The 20,531-nt window shown below is 35.6% G+C and overlaps 1 protein-coding gene across 1 annotated transcript in view; it reads left to right on the top strand.

Annotated features, from left to right (window-relative positions):
- LOC111152487 (muscular LMNA interacting protein) overlaps positions 1-20,531 on the top strand; it is a 155,391-nt gene that overhangs the window by 38,686 nt on the left and 96,174 nt on the right. Inside the window, exons 5-8 of the mRNA XM_022510962.1 lie at positions 2,964-3,035; positions 18,755-18,820; positions 18,904-18,987; positions 19,104-19,160. Of these exons, the coding sequence (XP_022366670.1) occupies positions 2,964-3,035; positions 18,755-18,820; positions 18,904-18,987; positions 19,104-19,160 (279 nt within the window). The remainder of the gene's footprint in view (positions 1-2,963; positions 3,036-18,754; positions 18,821-18,903; positions 18,988-19,103; positions 19,161-20,531) is intronic.

Here is a 20,531-nt window from a genome sequence, read left to right as displayed (position 1 = left end):
TAGAGAAAAAAAGCATAACTACATGACGGAATTTAATTTCAATGAATGTTAAAGAAAAAAAGATGAAAGCATTAGGGAATTAGCATACTCGGTGTGATCTAACAATAGGAAATGACTCTAACTTCCCTCTCTTGTATATTCTAAACTGACTGCGAAAGCCAAGGAGACCATTCCAGTTAGTATCATCTTCATTGTATTAATTGATTTTATTGTCAGTATCTTCAAGGTGATGATTATATTCTACTTTGTGTTAAAAATACATCTAGTTTAACACACACCTTTTAAAAAAAGATTTTATTATGTTTTTATTTAGGGAGTGAGTGCATGAGTGAGGGAAAGGGGAGAGGGAGAGAGTGTCCCAAGCAGGCTCCATGCTTAGTGTGGAGCCTGACATGGCCCGATTTCATGACCCTGAGATCATGACCAAAGCCGAAATCAAGGGCTGGACACTTAATTGACTGAGCCAAGCACCCCAACACACCACTTTTCAACATTTGTAAAGGAATATTGACAGAAGAAGGTGATGAGGATAGTGACATTCTTCAACTGAGGATCAGTAAGGAGAGGTGTGGTGGAAACAGCTGTACAACTATTGTGCAGAATTGAGCTCTTCACATGTGTCATCATTCCAAGATTGGTAGAAAGGACCAATGGAGTAAGTTATCAGGAAGCATATTTTGGCTCAGTATAAGGGAGATTTTTTTTTTTTTTAAAGCCACTTCTTACAATTAGGCCGAACATGCTGACTTGAAAGGTAGGCAAGAGTTCATGTGGTAGCTGAACAGAGGATCAATCAGAGAGTTTCATGTCTTGGATGAGAGGGTTGAACCAGATGCCCTTACTATCACATCTAATTCTAAGACTGTATGGCATTATGTGTGCAGTAACAGTATATCTCTCTGTATAGGCTTGTCCAAGTATATACTCCAGGGCAGTTGGGGATAGGAGAACTGAAAATGTAAGTGACTGTGTGTCCTGAAATGAGAGGCAAGGGTCTATCATAGATAAGTGCATAGCTGTTGACTGGCATGGCTGCATCCAAATCCCAATTATGACTTACTACCTAATGGCCTTGGATAAGTTACTTAACATCTGTATACTTTAGTTTCCATATATAAACTGAATGTGATTAGAATCTATCCAGTAGGGGTGCCTGGGTGGCTCAGTGGGTTAAGCCTCTGCCTTCAGCTCAGGTCATGATCCCAGAGTCCTGGGATCAAGCCCCGCATTGGGCTCTCTGCTCAGCAGGGAGCCTGCTTCCCCTCTCTCTCTGCCTGTCTCTCTGCCTACTTGTGATCTCTGTCTGTCAAATAAATAAATAAAAATAAAATCTTTAGAATCTATCCAATAATTTGGTTGTGATAATTAAATGAGATAATGTACATAAAGCTTCTAGAATGGTACCTGGCTCATAGTGAGTGTTAGCTATTATTATTATTATTAAAACTATTGTTACAATTAAGTATCTATGAAATCATCATGGAATAGTAATGATATATTCTATTATATATTCTTTGTCTGCCTAGGTATTCTTTGAGAGAAAATATTATCTCATAGAGAAAGCATGGATATTGGATCCAAACAGGTCTGGGTTCCAAACCTGTTTCTATTCTTTACGGGCTGTGTATCTTAGACAAGTCACTTGATTGTACTGTGCCTCCCTTCCCTAATGGTTCTTTAGCTATAGGGCTTCTGTAAAATTAAATGAGGCAGTGTATATAATTTGTCTGGTCCTAAGTGCCAGCTATTACTCTCCACAAAGAGATGGCATTTCGTTTTCAGTCCTTATCCAGAATATGTCATATGGGGACTATAGCAGTGCTGGGTCAATATGGAGACAAGGGCTTGAAGGCATCTGAGACTTTTCCCCCAGGCCTGGCATTTTTATTTTTCTCTACCTCATCTTCTTCGTAAGGAAAATGAATGTATTACTCCCCCTTCCTCACATCATTTTAATGGAAGATTATATCAATTATATCCATAAAACTCAAGTCTTTATTTTATTTGACTATCATGTCTTCTATGATCCTGTGGTCTACCCAGGGGACTAAGATGGCTTGGAGTCCTCTACCAACTTCTAGCTGGCTCTGGACCCCTGGGGAAGCTGTCTGAGGCATAGGCTTTTGAAGCGATAAGAGTCTTGACCTTGGTTAAGCAGCATGGGACCCAGAGAAATATCAAAACCAGGCTTTTGATTATGCATAATATCCTGATTTATACAGCTTCCTCATGCTCTACCCTCTCTTTCAAATACTGCATGAAACTGAACTATATTACTCTGCGTTTTATTTAAAACTCAGGATGTTTTGTCATTTGATTCATCAATATCATTTCATTAGAAAGAGCAGGAGATGACGAAGCTTAAAAAAGTGAACTGAAGATCAAAAGTTTGGCTTTTGAATCTTTTTCATTATGGAGTTAAATTGCTGATATTACTTCTATTCAAAATATGCTACTTATTAAACATTACTGCTAAATGTTATGTATTCTGACCCTTGTTTTTACGAATGATGCAAGAGAATGTATCAAGAGTTCAATTAGATTTGTTGGCATAACATTTGTAAATTATGGCACTATAAAAAAGAGCCCCTTTCCTTTGAGAATTAAGCAAAACAAAAAAACCCCACCCACATTTGTAGACTAGTAGTACTCCTATGGGGGGACACACTGCTTATGAGAAATTTATAAGTAACTTTGTAGAAGTGGATGTTTTTAAGTTCTGAAACTTTATAGTACATAATTGCCTATAATCCCTAGACTGATATTTTACTATGATATTCCTTTGTTTCTCATTCTAATAAAATATTAACATGGTAAGCTAATTTTTTCTGTTAAAAACAAGTTGTAATAACTGTTTTCTTCATTTGATAACATGCCATTTAACTTGGCAGACCTAGTCTAAAATTGTGTTCTATTCTTCCCCCTTTTCATCTCCGCTCTTGCTTTCTGGTTACTCGTTCTAGCAATACAAGACCAAGTCAAGCTACAAGGCTTTTGCAGCAATCCCTACAAACACATTGCTTTTGGAACAGAAGGTCAGTGTTGGCTCAAAAGCAGAGGGAATTTTATGTTTCTAGTGTCATTTTGTTATGTGTTCTAAAATGGTTGTTTTGAAGTTCTGCTTTTACTAAAATGTTGCTCTTAGTTTAGGGTCTCATGATGAAAGCATCTCGGTGAACAGAATTTGAGACATCATTGATTTTTCACCAGAGGCTCAATATGGGCTTAGAATTGTCCAGTCCACTGTAAAGCAGGCCTAGGAAACTTGATTCGGATTTGGAGAGATCCCCGTCCTCTGGAATTTTAAGAGCTTCCACCTCTTTTCACATTGATCAAAATGGGGTTACATGAGGGCAACTGGCCAGTCAATACTTGGTGACTAGTAGTGGTTTCTACAGGGTAGAAACATGTTAGCTGAGTATCCAACTTAGCTCCTTAAATCCCAGCATGGGCTAAACCTCTTTGGCTGTTCTCACCAGCCACTGATGCTACGTCCATGAATGGGAGGGAGGACCGAAATCACTTCCAGTGACCCAGCTGCTTTCACATGCCTCTAGGGCATTTTTGCTTTGCTATTAAGAGTCATTAATTATAAAATTACAGGATTCTGCTTCCGTAGGTAAATTAAATTAAAGCCTCTTGTTTAATAAGCACATTACGTATGTTCAAATGAAGACCAAATGCAGGATTATATCAGAATCGAAGTGAAATCAATTCCCAAGTCAAAGAAATTACTCATTTCATGTTATTTTTATATTTATTTAGGTAATCTATCTCAGTGTATTAAGCCTATTTTTTTTTCTGTGTAATTAGAGTGTTTCAAATGCTGTTATTATCATTTGTCAAAATGTTAGTGTTTGCCAACCAGGTGTATCTTGAACATTGGTTTATGAATTTACTTTCTTGTTGTTTTAGTATGATCTGGGTAATGAAATCTTTGCATGATCTCTTATCTAAACCGTAGGAATCATTAGTGGGAGATACTCAGTAGCATGCAGATGGGTTTTGGTGGGCAGCATCTCTTTTATTCTAATCTCTGGTAACTAACTCGGATTTATCTACATGTGGTCCAGAGTCCATGTTTTATATTTGTGAACGCTTCCAGCTGGGGAGCTGAGGAGTCGCCGAACTGCAGAGAGAGAGATCTGCCACTTTTTCTCTAGCTTCTCTTCTGAATTTCTACCTTTTATATAGCCCAAGAAAAGATGAGATGGACCTAATCACTGATTTCAGGAGGCTCAGGAGGATTCAGGAAGTGACCATTTTAGCAGTGGTCCCTTATCCTATTATCTGGGGCTTTTATGTTGAGTCATAGTGCAGTGTTTTCTCACAGCAGACTCTGGGCCCATTTCAGATAGATTTTTGTGAAATATGGTCACAGTGTCTGACCCTGCAGAAGTGGGAGAAACTCTCCTCCTCAGCAGCTAGGAGAAGTAAATAGGGGCCTGGTGGTTTCCCTCCATCATACTTGTCTCACCTAACCTAGTACATTGTCATGTACCTGTGGGCTACCACTATATTAGTTTTCTATTTAGAAAAATTAGAGTTAATTCTCCTTTAAAGATGTTTGAAAGGAAAGGCTGGATGTCATTATTGGTTCCAGAATCTCTGTCTACTAGCTCTCTTCTCTTCCAAGTAAATGGATTTTAGAGATTATCATCTATTAGTTAGTCATTCAAAATGAAGAATCATTAATTTCCAGTATCATCATAAACCTATTTCATAAATGTATATGATAATATCACTGTGTATTGAACCTAATGTGAGTGCATATAGGAGGGTTTTTTTTTTGTTTTGTTTTGTTTTTGTTTTAAATTTTGAATAAGACAGACTCTATGGGAAAATTTTGAATAAGACAGACTCTGTGGGAAAATATAAATATCATGACATCAAACTTACAATAGTTTTTTCTAGGGAGGACTGACTACTGTATAAACACTAGGATTGACTATTGTATAAGCACTAGTCTCTTGGCTAAGAGAAATTGGTTTTGGGCCACAAATATATGAATTGTTCGAAGATCACAAGATATGACATATGTTTGTTTTTTCTTTAGAGCCTTTGTATAATCTATTTTTTTGAGGGGGGGCTGGCTTTTCTATATTGCGTGTTGCTCCATGAGAAACTTTAATTTGTAAGGATTTTTAAAGGATTTTTAAATAACAAAAGTCTAAACTTGAGATTTTATCAGCATTTATTTCTATATTCACTAAAATTAAATATTTCCATGTTCCTTTCATGGTGGTAGTTTTAAAAAAAATCTGGTAATTTAGGTCTTTTTATCCATCTGTTTATATAATAGAACTCAACCTATGCCATTAAAATCAAAGGGACTTATTTCTGAATTGAGTGGGAAAATTAAGACTCTAATTGTCAGAAATTCTGCTTTGGAAAGAATTAACACTTTTGGAATATTTTCTGAGACCCCTTTAATATCACACAGAACATCACAATTAAAGAGAATGGGGATGCTGCAGTGCCATTATAATGTTTGGTTAGGGTCTATGCTGTGGATTGCCTTAAAAATAGAACTAACGAATTTAATTTAGACAGTTTAATAATTATCCCCTCCCAAACACATTAAACTCACGGTTGATGTTTTATACCACATTTTATTTTATAGTATATGGTATAATGAGGAACTGGAATCACTTTAAGAAATAATACTATTTTTAAAAGCAAGATTTTCTCCAAATTGAAGTACCAGCATCCCTTTCAATCACATATTAAGCTATCATTGAATCGCTGGATTGGTTTCAGCTTTAATCACCCCTAGATGAAACCCATCATTTTCAAAAGAGTACATTTTGTTGGCAGGAGACATGAGGTTTCTGGTAGTTCTGTTCTGTAATTTATTGTCTGCATCAAAACTTAAATTTATAGCTTATTCTGTATTCTGTAATTTTTTTCCCCCATGAACATTTAGGAGGAAAGCATTTTTAGCTTAAGCCTTAACTAAGGCTTTATAGGAAGAGATAAATGTGAGGCGTATTTTAATGTGTTAGTTTCAGAGTCTTTGGCTTCATCTCCTACCAATAATCATCTTCTCCAAGATTGAGATGAGGATGAAATACAAGTGATTATAAAGCAGGAATAAAGTAAGCAGATCAGCTTGTGTTTGTGACTGCCCACAAACTTTATTACGACATGTTCAACAATACTGTAGAGGAAATAATTTTGAAATGGACATTACTTTTTAGGCTTGCTCTGTGTGCTTCTGTTCAAAGAATATTAAAGATCTTACTCTCTCTTACTAATTTTTCTTCTTATCATATGAGTCTGATAGCAATAGGTACAAAGTGAAAATTAAACTGAAGGACTCATAGTAACATTCTAAATAAATGGCTTTTTATTGGAAAGGAAACATAGAGAAAGGAATATTTCCACGATATAAAACAGTGTGCATCCTTATTGTTTCACAAGTGATTCATATTTTTCCATGAAATATTTTTCATGAGAGCATATTTTTTAAAGCAATTTGAGTTCTCCGTTCTTTTCTTCACAAGTATTTCTCAGGATAAAATCAAGGCTACAGTTAGGTGCCATTTTCTAACAAATGGCATTGTTATCTGCCATTTTCAAGACATTTTTAATTTATAAGCTATGTGAGTTTGAAAGAAGGATAATAGAGTAGTTCAATTCTATAAGTAGCACATTTAAATTATAGGGTTAATTATTTAAGTAAAAGTTAATATAAAAATTATTTTATTTTTTCCCAATGGAAGGAAGTTAAAGAATAGCCATTCTGAAGACAATTGTAAAAATTGTGCTATAGAAATGGAAAGGTGAAGATTCGAGATGTCTTGTCGGTTTTTAAATCAATTTATTCTAAATTGCCAGCTTAAAATTTTAAAGCATGAGTTGGTAAACTTTAATCTGATTAAACATATGTCTTTGGGTGAGATATTTTAAGATCTCTGCATGTCTCAAAAATCTAACAAAATCTGGTTGCTAGCTTAGCATATGGCCTATACTAGAGAGGCATCTCTTATTAATTGATTAGTACAAGGAAATGTGTTCCCATTTCTCTAGCAATGGAAAAATGCCCAGGACCCAAATCTATTCCAGTTGGTTCTCCTCAGGCAGTTGTATACCATGCACGTGTCTTTTTTAAAGTCCTTACCAAGCCATATGTAATTATACATGTTGGTAGCTTTTTTTTTTTTTCCTACTATGAACTATTTGAGGGAATATAGTAGTTTCTTGTTAGGTGTTCATTGAATTAATTACTTTGGTTTGCAGCTGAGTAGGTCACTAAAATGTCCAATTTTATTTCATAGGATTTTAAGGCAAATTTTTGCTCATAAAATTATAAAAATTAAGGACCCTAATGTATGATAATTTGGGAGATGATAATTAAGAATCCTTCTTTAGGGTAGAATAAACTTCATCAATTCTATTTAACATATAAAAGCTATAAAAGACCTTCTACTATGAGGGAAGTAAATTGATTTTAGACCTGGTACCTTTTAACAATTCGAAAATACAATCACAATGGCTGCCATATTGAACATTCTGGTGAATCAGACACTGAGCTAAATGTTTTGCTATCCTTACAATTCTGTGAAGATTTTGATGCTCAAAGATGCCAAGTAAATCCCGCAAAGCAGCAGAGCTATTAAGTTGCTGAATTGGACCTTATATGATTATCTCCCAGCCTTTTCCTGTTTACCATGCAAGTGACATCAACTAGCTGAAGTGAAACACTGAGCAAGAAATGATGATTTTGGATTTCTGTCTACAATGCTTTTTTTTTTTTTATTACGTGCTAAAATATATTAAAATCCTCATCAAATTAGAGCAACAAAAATTTTTGTTTTTGTTTTTGTTTTAGTGAAAAACAATGAAAGAGAATGGGAAATGATTTAGCCCTGAGACTTGAAAGTTTACCAACCATCTCTGACTCCTTGAGTTGCTGAGATGAGTCACATTACAGTGAAAGAGGTTAGAGCCGGAAGCAAGGCACACCTTTCTGACGTCCTTGATTAAATGAAGGAAAAATATGAATTCTCCTGTTATTGAACCTTAATGAATGGTTTTGAAATAGGCTGTAATGGTCTGCACAAATTCCCTTCCTTCTGTGTGGTAGGAAGAGATGATCAACCCTTCAGTGTTTTTGGGATTATAAACACCATGTAGATTTCCTCAATTGTTAAATATTTTAAACCAATCATGAAAATAATGTAAGGATAAAGACATCTGTATCTTTAAAGAAGCTGTATTTTTAAGTATCCGGAAGCCCTTTTGGCTTACAGTGTACATTTCCCCCTTTTCTTCAGATCTGAATGCTATTCAGACCCGAATCTTCAACTATATAATCAAAGTGAGATTTATTTTGCTGAAGATATCTCTAATCCTACAAAAGCTTTTGTGTTAATGACTGAAAATCAAACAAGGCTTTTGTAGTCTTCAGAGGATTTATTCTACCAGATACATAGCTGGTCAGATTAACAAAGTGTAGGAGCACTTGGGTTTAGCATGGGAGGGGGTTAATTTGATCATAACTGAAACAGAGTAACTGGCCCATAACATTTTTGAAGCCCAATCTAATTAGATAGTTTAGGCATCACAAAAAGTTTACAAGCCCTTTTAGGTTAGTCTTCCTTTGAAAGTAGTTTGCTTTCTGGCTCTGTTTAGAGTGCAATTCATGCTGTCTTTAGATTTTTAGAAGTTAATCCCATTTCCAGAAAGCAGGTTAGATTGATATAATATATCTGACTTAAAAGTGCCTGCGGTTCCATCAGGGTTCTCTTTTCAGGTGAGAAGCACCTGTTATAGTTTACTGGCGTGTATTCCCATAAGAACTTTGATTTACAGTGCTCGTTCAGAGTCCTTGCCTCTTAATTATAATGTAGTGCTGAGCTCAGAAACTATTTTCTACTAAAAATCGGATTTACTATGTCTCTTCTTAAAAACTGGACCCCACAGTTGGCTGTTCTGAGCAAAAGATAACTACTTTTTTTTTAAGATTTTATTTATTTACTTATTTTTGAGAGAGAGACAGAGAGTGGCAGAGTGGCAAGCAGAGGCAGAGAGAGAAGCAGGCTCCCCACTGAGCAAGGAGCCCAAAGCGGGACTCGATCCCAGGACCCTAGGATCATGACCTTAACTGACTGAGCCACCCAGGCATCACAAGATAACTACTTTTAATGAAAATATTCCTCATAACTTACATTAGTTAAGAATATTTAAAAAATAAGATTCAAAGCATTCACCTTTATGTCTCACTTGGCTAAAAAATTGATGTCCAATTTGGTAGAAAATATATGTTTTTAATAAAACTCTTTTATTGGAGAATATTTTGAGACAGCTTCATTCAAAATTAATAAATCTAAAAAAAATCAATACATTGCTGCTGGCTAAGGTGTCAAAAAGCAGTCTATGGTTAGAGTTCTTTTAATGGAGATTTAATAAATTTTCATTTAAATATAGTTTTGTACCACAGGGAAAAAAAAAACAAAACAACTCTTTAAGGCTGGCAGAAGGAATGGATCAAGATGATACATTTGACAAATAACTCCTCATTAATTAAAAAAATCTATTCTAATACTTTTCCAAGCTATTGAAACTCAAAATAACCTTTTCTCCAAATTTTAATGCACTCTGAGTATTACCCTATTTCAAAGTTTCAGCATTATTCACCTAATTCCATTTATCTTCCTTAATTTTCCAAGGGTTCTGAGTAGATAGTGTTTTCATTCATTGAGTAAATTCAATATTTTAAATGGCCTCCTGAAAGTTGTGTTTGCCTAGAGTAAGTTCCTACAGAGTAACCAAGATATTAACCTTATTGATTGTGGCTGAAAAAACATCGCCTCATTACATTAGCACCAATCATATGCTCAGCTCTTTGATGGTAAACAAATTTAATTGAAATGCAGGGAAAAAAAATTATGTATTTGTTATTTAAAATATTCAAAGGGTTTAAACTACTTCTCTAGAACATTTTACAGAGGAGGATTAAAATCATATTATTTGTATGATTCACTTATTCATTTAACTCCATTAGTTGTTACTTCACCCTTTCAATTCATCCTAAGAATCTTTATTGATCACTTGCTCTATCCTGGGGCTATAAAGATAAATACCATATTTTTCCGATTGTGATAGGGACAAATGGTCCAGTTGGGTAGAGATACTGTTGAAAAGTAATTATGATATCATATGTTTAAAGTATGTACAAAGTGATATGGTGCCCAAGGAAGGAATGACAGACTTTTCCTAATATGAGGGCCAAAAATAATTCATGAAGGAATTTGATTAGCATCTTTAGGGTGAACAGGAATTCTTGAAGTGAGCTGAGAGTGAAGGAAGGACAATCTAGGCAGAGTTAATAACATGCAGTTATAAGGTCAAAGAACTCAAGCGGTTCTTCATGGTTGGAGAGCAGCTTGCAAATGAAGAGAAAATAGAAGATATTATTGAAAAGGTAAAGAAAGGCTGGATCAAACTGTTCCCCTAAGGAGTTTGTTCTTAGTCCTTCTCATTAATTTCTGACTTTTTTCTTCTCCATAATTATCATTGTAGTTAGAAGTCGTATGGCATCAAGTCTAAAATTAAGGCCCCATATTATGTGCCACCTTGATGTAATAGTGAAATTAGAGGGGTCTCAAGTAGCCTAACTTCAAATTCCCCCACCCCCACTGTCCACCCCCAGATACGGTCCCCTAACCCTCCTTATCAAACTGACCATGTACAGTTTCTACTGAATCAAGCCAATCACAACTTTCTACAAACCAGGGGACATGTACGTCACCCTCTTGATACTACAAAGCCTGTCTTCCACCACCCCTGGTCGTTTACTTTGTGCCTGAGCACAGCCCTTGTGTGGCCCAGTGTGGTGTGCATCATTCTCTTCCTCTAGGCTGTGAATATATCTGACTAATAAACTGTTGGTTCTATCTGCCCAGTGGTCGGGGTTGTGTATTTGGCCGTGCCCATAACCTCAAGGTAAATAGGTAATTAAGACACTGTGCAGAGAAAAATTAAACTATCTGAACACCAGCTAGGAGTTATCTTTATGAAATTTTCTGTTCTTGCTACCCATTACTCATGACTAGTAAGTTTAGAGGAAGAAGAAGGAAGGCAAAAGAGAAATTTTTTATGGTTAGAAAGAGGCAATCTTACATATATATATATTTTTTAATTTTATTTTTATAAACATATAATATATTTTTATCCCCAGGGGTACAGGTCTGTGAATCGCCAGGTTTACACACTTCACAGCACTCACCATAGCACACACCCTCCCTAATGTCCATAATCCCACCCCCCCAACTCCCCTCCCCCCATTAACCCTCAGTTTGTTTTGTGAGATTAAGAGTCACTTATGGTTTGTCTCCCTCCCAATCCCATCTTGTTTCATTTACTCTTCTCCTACCCCCTTAACCCACCATGTTGCATCTCCTCTCCCTCATATCAGGGAGATCATATGATAGTTGTCTTTCTCCGATTGACTTATTTCGCTAAGCATGATACCCTCTAGTTCCATCCACGTTGTCGCAAATGGCAAGATTTCATTTCTTTTAATGGCTGCATAGTATTCCATTGTGTATATATACCACATCTTCTTTATCCATTCGTCTGTTAATGGACATCTAGGTTCTTTCCATAGTTTGGCTATCGTAGACATTGCTGCTATAAACATTCGGGTGCACGTGCCCCTTCGGATCACTACGTTTGTATCTTTAGGGTAAATACCCAGCAGTAAATACCTATGACCCAATTGCTGGGTCATAGGGTAGTTCTATTTTCAACATTTTGAGGAACCTCCATGCTGTTTTCCAGAGTGGCTGCACTCACATATATTTTTAAAAAGATTTTATTTATTTATTTGACAGGGAGAGAGATCACAAGTAGGCAGAGAGGCAGGCAGAGGGGGAGGGGGAAGCAGGCTCCCTGCTGAGCAGAGAGCCTGATGCGGGGCTTGACTGCAGGACCCTGAGATCATAACCTGAGCCGAAGGCAGATGCTTAACCCACTGAGACATCCAGGCGTTGCCAATCTCATGCATTTCTATTAGGTTATCATAGATAATGTTTTATATTTTTTTAATTACTGCAGAAGAGTGGATTTTGCAAAAAAAAAAAAAAAAAAAAAAAAAAATCCAGACAGTATTTTCCTTTGTGATTTATTGAAACGAGAAGATGGTAAATTCTTATTTTTAGAAGCAACTTTTCTGAATTCTGAGGTGTATATCCTAGGCCAAAATGACAACCGGCATCTGCCCATGGTTCCTATTGGTGAAGATTAACAGTCCTGGATCTGTTCTGTCACTGGGTCTGTTAGAAGGGGAAAAATTGATTCTGTTGAGTCTTAGATTGCATGGTTCCACAGCCTGTGTGACACTTTCTGGTCAGAATATGCGTTTATCAGACTGATAATGAGGAAACGAAGAATTAAGGTAAATCTAAGTAACAGGACAGGACAGCCTGTAATTTCCAGTTGAATACAGCAATTGGAAGTGGTTCACCCCAAATATGAAGCTGAGCTCATAAAAAAGTCAGGGCACTCCCCAAGGGTCAAATACCAAAAGCAAGTTGAAGTTCAGAATGCTTAGTTATTCAGAAGATATTATGCTCACTAATCATAGAGATTGGGATTTACTATCAAACTGGTGAAGGGAGAGAAAGATTTGGGGCTGAGTGAGACGAGGACTGGAATTGCCTCCCTGTCATAAATCCAGGGTTTCTGAAGGGTTGCATTCTCAATTACAAGATGAATAAGAGGGGTACCTGGGTGGCTCAGTGGGTGGCTCAGTGGGTTAAAGCCTCTGCCTTGGGCTCAGGTCATGAGCCCAGGGTCCTGGGATTGAGCCCCGCATCAGGCTCTCCACTCAGTGGGGAGCCTGCTTCCCCCGGCCTGCCTCTCTGCCTACTTGTGATCTCTGTCAAAAAAAAAAAAAAAAAAAAAAGATGGATAAGAAAAAAGAAATTTGCAAAGGGAAATGACAAGCAAATTTTCTTATGTCAGCCTGGGCTCAGGGTAGGAAAAAAGAGAATCTTTAACCATAAGCCTACCCTGAAGTGGGTTTGAGATTTGAATTTATGCAGTCTCTGTGATAAGGAAAATTTATGCTAAAGAATTGAAATGAGTTTGACTCCTTATATTTCTAGGAAATGAACAGTAGCTGGTATTGGACCAATTCTTTTGTAGGTAACTCTGATAAACTAGGCAAAATACAAAAAAATCATTGTCTAAAAGTACTGAACCAAGTGACCAAGAGCAGGTTGAATTTCAGTAGAGTCAATGTTTGTAAAGAGATAAAGGAATTGAGTGATTTTCCAAATTTTCTGAGTTTTTCATCTATGGGAGGCTCTTTGTCTCTTCACCATCAAGCAAACGAAAACTCAGCAAGAAACCAGCAGGCTTACTGGATGAGGAATCAGAGAAGAGAATGGAGGGTTACACAGGATCTGGAAAGTGAGGGGAGAATCTGGGAAAAGAATGAGTCACAGAAAGGAAGCCCTAAATGTTGCATATAAACTCTGTCCAAACCCCTGGATGACCACTGAATTACACATGTGCCTGTTAAGCCCAGCTAACCTCAGCTAAGGATAAAATAACTAAACAGAGATTCCAGCTGCTGCCCACCATCAAGGAGACAGAGTCTGGAGCTGAAGTAAGTGCCTGCTAAAACTAAACAATAACAACAAAATAGTTAGGATACAAAATTACTAATTTCTAGACATGCAAAGAAGCAGGATAATTTAAACCATCCTCAAAGAGAAAATGTAATTCACAGAGAGTGACCCAAAGATGTTCCAGGTGTTGTTCTTGTAACTATCCTCAAGGGTATAAAGGAAAATATGCTGATAATGAGTTATATAGGACTTCACAAAAATAGAAACTAAAACAGGCTCAAATGGAAATTCTAGAGTTGAAAACTACAATATTGGAAATTAGAAAATGCACTGTATTTTTCAAGAAAAAAATGAAGATGCAGATGTGTCAGTGAACTTGAAGATAAATTGCTAGAAAGTACCTGATCTGAATAAAAGGGGAACACAAATAGATGAACAGAGTTCCAGTGACATGGGGGATGATACAAAACGTAATTAAAGTCACAGAGGGTGAGGAGAGAATGGGGTAGAAAAAATATTTGAATAACTAATAGACAAAATTTTTCCATATTTGGTATAATATGTAATACTTTTCAGAAGCTCAGATAGTCCCCAAATGTTTAATTCAAAGAAAATCATGACTGAGCATATTACAATCGAACTTCTTAAAAATCAAATATAAAGAGAAAATTTTGGAAGCAGTCAGGGAAAAATAATGCATTACATACTGAGGAACAACAATAAAATAATTACTAACTTCTCATTAGAAACAGTGGAGGCCAGAAGACAATGAATGGAATGACATCTTTAAATGCTGAGAGAGAGAGAGGAAAAAACTCTCTCTTATGAGAGTTGTTATTATGTTGCTGGGGAAAACCCCTTCAAGAATGAAGACAAAATGAAGATATTTTCAGCTGAAAGAAGACTGAGAGAACTTGTTGATTACAGATTTTACAACAAAATATGCTAAAGGAAGTTCGTCAAGCTGAAGATAAATAATGGTGAATAGAAACTCAGAACTTCAGGAAGGAAAGCAGAACATGGAAAATAATAAATATGTGGATAACTATAAAATACTATTTTGTAAAAACTCCTTTAACATACATATAACTAAGGCAAAAATTAAAACATGAGGGGCACCTGAGTGGCTCAGTGGGTTAAAGCCTCTACCTTAGGCTCAGGTCATGATCCCAGGGTCTTGGAATCGAGCCCCACGTGGGGCTCTCTGCTCAGCTGGGAGCCTGCTTCCCCCTCACCCCCCATCTCTGCCTGCCTCTCTGCCTACTTGTGATCTCTTTCTCTCTCTCTGTCAAATAAATAAAATCTTTAAAAAGAAAAAAAAGTAGTTAAAAAAATTAAAACATGATAATATGTTGGTAGCATATTCAAATATATTTATAAGGCAATTAGAACATAAAAACAAGAGTAGGGGTTGAAGAAAGCTATACAATTGCTACATTATTGAATAGTATGTGAATTGAATCTAGATTTTGTACTGCTTGGTTTAGACCTTGGTATAAAAAGAAAAATTTTCAAGGTTAATTTGTAAAAAAAAAAAAAAAATAGTCTATAACATTCATATTAGTTTTTATGTAAGCCATACTCACTGCCATAGTGGACAAACCCTGATATTTCAGTGGCTTAACACAATCATTGTTTATTTCCTTTCCGTATCCATGTTGGTAGTGTTCATTTTTGCCCTCCCACATGAGTTCTTAGTAATTCAGTGATTTAGGAAGGTAGTCGGCTTCCATCTTGTGTCTTAGTTATCTGAAGAAGATGGAAGAGAGAATTATGGAAAGTCATATCCACTCTTAGCTGCCTTGCACCAGAGGTTATGTATGACTTCTACTCACATTTATTTCATAAGTCACAAGATCATACTTGAGACCAAAGAAATGTATATCTGTGTCCAAGAAAATGATAATCTCTGGTGAACATTTAGCATTTTCTTTGCCATGATATCCAAATTACTGGAGGGCAAATGAGTTAGAAAAAAACAAATTTAATCAATTAAAATATTTAAAAACTGAATAAAAATGAAATAGGAAAAGTAAAACAAAAATAAAACAAATGTTTTGGAAACATTTAAACATATAATTGTAATAAAAGAAATGTTAACCTCTCCAGTTAAAAGACAGTGGAAATTAGACTGGATCAAAAAATGAATTCTAGACATCTGTTATTTATAAACCACTGATTTTTAATGTTTGAATGTAGGAAATTGAAAAAAAAGAGGCATGAAATGATGTACTAGTAAAATGCTAATCAAAGCATTTGGTTTTATGAGGCAAACTAGATATTAAGACATAAAGCATTACTGGTGAGACAGAGGGTCACTTTATAATGATAAACATTTAAGTCATGAGGGAGGAATACTTCTAATTATGAATGTAGCTAATAAAATGGCTTCAAACTATGTTGAGCAAAAATTGCTGGTATCACAGGGAGAGATTAACAAATCCACTATCATTCCCTGAGATTTTATGATACCTCTTTCAATTATTGATAGAGCACGTATGCAGGAAACCCAGTAAAACTAGGATAAATTGAATAAAACAATAATTTTGATCAGAGAGACACACACTTACATGCAGAAGCCTGCAGACAACAGAAGATAGATATTTTCTTAAGTATAAATGGAATATTTATAAAACCGTGTCTTATGTCATAAATCTCAAACTTCATAAAAAGTCACTATTATGAAGAAGAAATTCTCTGGCTATAGCATAACTAAAATAGATAATTTTAAAATTGGGAAAAATCCTCATTTTTAAAAATTAATAGGGAAAACCTCTTTTAAATAGCCCGTGAATCTAAGTAATCTTAACAGAAGTGTTTAAAGATGTATTGAAAATGGAATGACAGTGATCATACTATATATAATGACTTGTGAAATGCAACAAAAGGAACACATTCAGAAAGGTTAGGATAAATCCAAAAAAAGGTAGAGGGAAGGAATTAAAGATATTAACATATATTACTGAAATGGAATATGAATATGCCAAAGAAGGTCAATGCCAATATGTAGTTTAATTAAGAGATGAGAAATTGATCATTCTCTGGAGAAACTGATTGTTTAAAAAAGTAGGTAGACACAAATAAATATTAGAGATGATAAAGGAGTGGGACCAAGATGGCGGTATGAGACTTCTGAAATTTCGTCTTTCCATAGACACACCAAATGTACAGCTATATGTTGAACAATTCCCTCTGAGAAAAATCCAGAAACTATGTGAGTGACTCTTACACACTGGGTGAATGAGAATATCAAAACCGGTTAAAAACAAAGAAAAGGCTGAGATACACTGTCCTTATAAACTCCAATGCTGGCACAGCTCCATGTGGTTGGGAAAGAATCCCCAATTCCCAGCTTCGCCGTGAGGCATGAAGGATTTAGACCACATATGAAGCAACCCAAATTTTAAGAATTCCACCCAAGGGCATGACTTACTAGGTTAGAAGAGAGTTCCTTAAATCACAAAGGAAAATGATGAAGAAAACTTTGATCGTATTGCAATGAAAACTTGTGTCTGTTATCATAAGACATATTGGCGATCATGAAAAGGGAAGGCAAGACTGGGTGAAGACGTGTGTGCCACATCTAACTGACAAATACTTTGCATCAAAATTATATAAAATTTCCAACAAATGAATAAAAAGCAGACTACCCAATAGAACAATGAATACATAAATAAAAGGAAACATGAATAACCAGTAAATACATAAAAGATGCCCAACCTCAAAAATTATCAGGCAAATTCAACATAAAACCATAGGGAGATATTTTATGTATGTCAGGATGTTAAGATTCTTCAAAGTCTGAAAAATAGGAACTCATATTCATTGCAGTTACGAGTGTAAAATTATACAATTGTTTTAAAGAACAATTTCACAATATCTGAAAAAGCTATCTTTTTCTTTAGTCTTAAACTACAAATATGTTATAAAGAAAAGTGTACGTGGGAGATAGTTGTTACAGTTTCTAATAGGGAAAATATGGGGCACCCTAAATATTCAGCACTAGAAGAAGTATCTATTTTGTTGTGGAATATGCATAAAATGGGATATAATGTGGAGGTCCAACAACTAAATAGCTATATGGAAAACAATAATGAGGGCAAGAGGAAATTTTCAGAGGTGATGGACGTGTTTATGGCAATAGACTGTTGACATGGTTTCATGGATATATACTTGTTTCCAAACACATCAGTTGCATATGTTAAATAGGTACAGATTTTTCTATTTCAACCGTTTCTCAATAAAGTAGTTTAAAGCAAGCAAACAAACACAAAAAAGTTCCAGAATCATATTTTGTATTTATATGAAATTAGAAGATTTGCACAACATAACCTTATATATTGTTTAGTGATGTATAAATATATTGCTACATTTTAAAAATTAAAGGCATACACATGATAAACACAAAATTAATGAGTGATGAATTCTCAGGTTCACGTGGAAGATGAAAAAGCAAGCAGGGAGGAATGCATACTGGTTTCCATTATTTTGTGAAACTAATTATTCTCAATGGCATAAGAACACGGTACAGAGTGCCATCTTACTTTCTCCGTATCTAAACTATATGTCTAAAATAGGTATCTGAACTATATATCACAGTAAATAAAAAGTAGATACCTGACCTATATCACAATAAACAAAAAGTATTTCTCAAAAGAGTTGAATGTCATCTGAGGCCAAGTCTAACGAATCAAGTAACCCAAATTTTTTATACCTAAATGATTAAAAATTAGGCAAGTTTCTTTCTTGTGTATGCATGTTTCTTATTAAACTGGCCCTGAAGTATTTTCTCGAAAGTAGTTTTTATGGTATTTTGAGAAAGGACTACATCATTGTTTCTGTGTGTCACTTCCCAAAGTGATTTCTTTGAAGGGGACAAGTGTCATCTGAATGTATAACGTGTCCAAGTTCCAGTGTATATGTTAAAAAGTTCGGCTTCCTTTCTTTATTTCAATACCGTATGTTCGAGATACTCATTACATTGGAGAAACTAGACAGATGTGAGCAATGCCTCTATGCCAGATAATAGATCATCATCAATGATTCAAAGTCTTTTTTTTTTTTTTTTTCTTTTTGAAATCTTGAGATACAGGGCTTTTTTGAAGAGACTTTTCTATTACATGTATATTTGACTAAAAGCCTCACAAGAGAACTATTTTGTTTATCACTAGGCACTCGATGAACCAGCCAAGACTGAAAGTGTCTTCAAGGACAACACTTTAGACCCACCTCTGGAGGTAATGACTTCAGATTATCCATGCTTTTGAAACAAAAGACCGAAACTCATTGCTAACTCAGTACCTGGTTTCAATTCTTCCAGTTTTGTTTCCCTGCACAGCTCAGGCAGCAAACTGAAGAGCTCTGTGCTACCATTGATAAGGTCTTACAGGATTCCTTGTCTATGGTAATGCCTTAGACTAGAATGTGCAATTCAAACATTTGCTTCGCTTCTCTTCATTTTCCTCTGTTTGAGTATGATGCGTCTTAGGTTTGTCCTTCTTGTTTCTTTTTCTTTTCCAGCATTCTGACTCTCCTTCGAGTTCCTCACAGACATTGTTGGGTTCTGACACAATGAAAGTATGTATATATTTAATATAATTTGCTGAACCATAAGAGTGACTAGATCAATGGTTTTAAACTCTAGGCTAAGACCCTGTCGTGAATTGGAAAGTTAATTAGTTGAATAGCAACCAGCATCTTAAAAACAGAATAATAGGAATGTAAAATATCAGACTTGATTACAAGTAGTGAGTAGTATTGTTGAAGTATGTTTCAATTTGTTTACATGTATGTATGTAAGTATATGTGTCAGGGTTACAAAGTAAAATTTATTACTAACTATGGGTTAAGTTCAAATAGTTTGAAAGCGAAAGTGTTAGACTTTGTCCTTATAGTTGGCATTTTAAGAAGCATTTTAAGAACCGCATATAGAATTTGTGGCTTATCCTTATCTCATACCATAGCTTCAGTACTTATGTAATTCACAGTCACTTAGAATTGCAGAAGTGGGAAAGGAAGTAGACTGAAGTCACATTAGGCTAAGAGTTTTCACACAGGTATTTCTGGAACTTTTTTCCTTTTGGTTGACTAAGCTTATTTAGTTGTTCTTTGACTCACAGGGACAAAAACCTGGATATTTTAGATTGTTTGGATACTACTAAGTCATTAATTGTTTTAACTATTTAATTATTTCCTTCTTATAATAGTCATTTTTGTTTGTTGGAATAAAATGCTACATTTTTTTTTTGAATGCTTAATACAGATCTCATCAAATTTTCAAAATGGTTGTGGCTTTTTCTTTATAATTGTTAGGGTTTTTTGGTCAGCTGCATTTTCACTCTTTGAGTGAGTGTAAATGCTTTTTTCAGGTTCCCTTTAAAAATTGTACATTGTGGGGCGCCTGGGTGGCTCAGTGGGTTAAAGCCTCTGCCTTCGGCTCGGGTCATGATCTCAGGGTCCTGGGATCGAGCCCCGCATCGGGCTCTCTGCTCCGCGGGGAGCCTGCTTCCTCCTCTCTCTCTGCCTGCCTCTCTGCCTACTTGTGATTTCTCTCTGTCAAATAAATAAAATCTTTAAAAAAAAAAAAAAGAATCTTCATAACAAGCTATTAAAATTTAAAAAAAAATAAAATAAAAAATAAAAATTGTACATTGTGGGGGCACTTCGGTGGCTCAGTCATTAAGCGTCTGCCTTCAGCTCAGGTCATGAGCCCAGGGTCCTGGGACTGAGCCCTGCATTGTCGGGCTCCCTGCTCAGCAGGAAGCCTGCTTCTCTTTCTCCCACTCCCCCTGCTTGTGTTGCCTCTCTTGCTGTCTCTCTCTCTCTCTCTCTGTCAAATAAATAAATAAAATTTTTTAAAAAATAAAAATAAAATAAAAGTTGTACATTGTATATACAAAGCAAGTTTTAAATGTACAGAATTGCTTATGACTAGAAGAGTGTCCTAAT

The sequence above is a fragment of the Enhydra lutris genome, unplaced genomic scaffold, assembly GCF_002288905.1.
Source record: "Enhydra lutris kenyoni isolate GAN:26980312 unplaced genomic scaffold, ASM228890v2 scaffoldscaffold28, whole genome shotgun sequence".
NCBI classification, from domain to species: Eukaryota; Metazoa; Chordata; class Mammalia; order Carnivora; family Mustelidae; genus Enhydra; species Enhydra lutris.
This window is presented reverse-complemented; position numbering and strand designations above follow the sequence as displayed.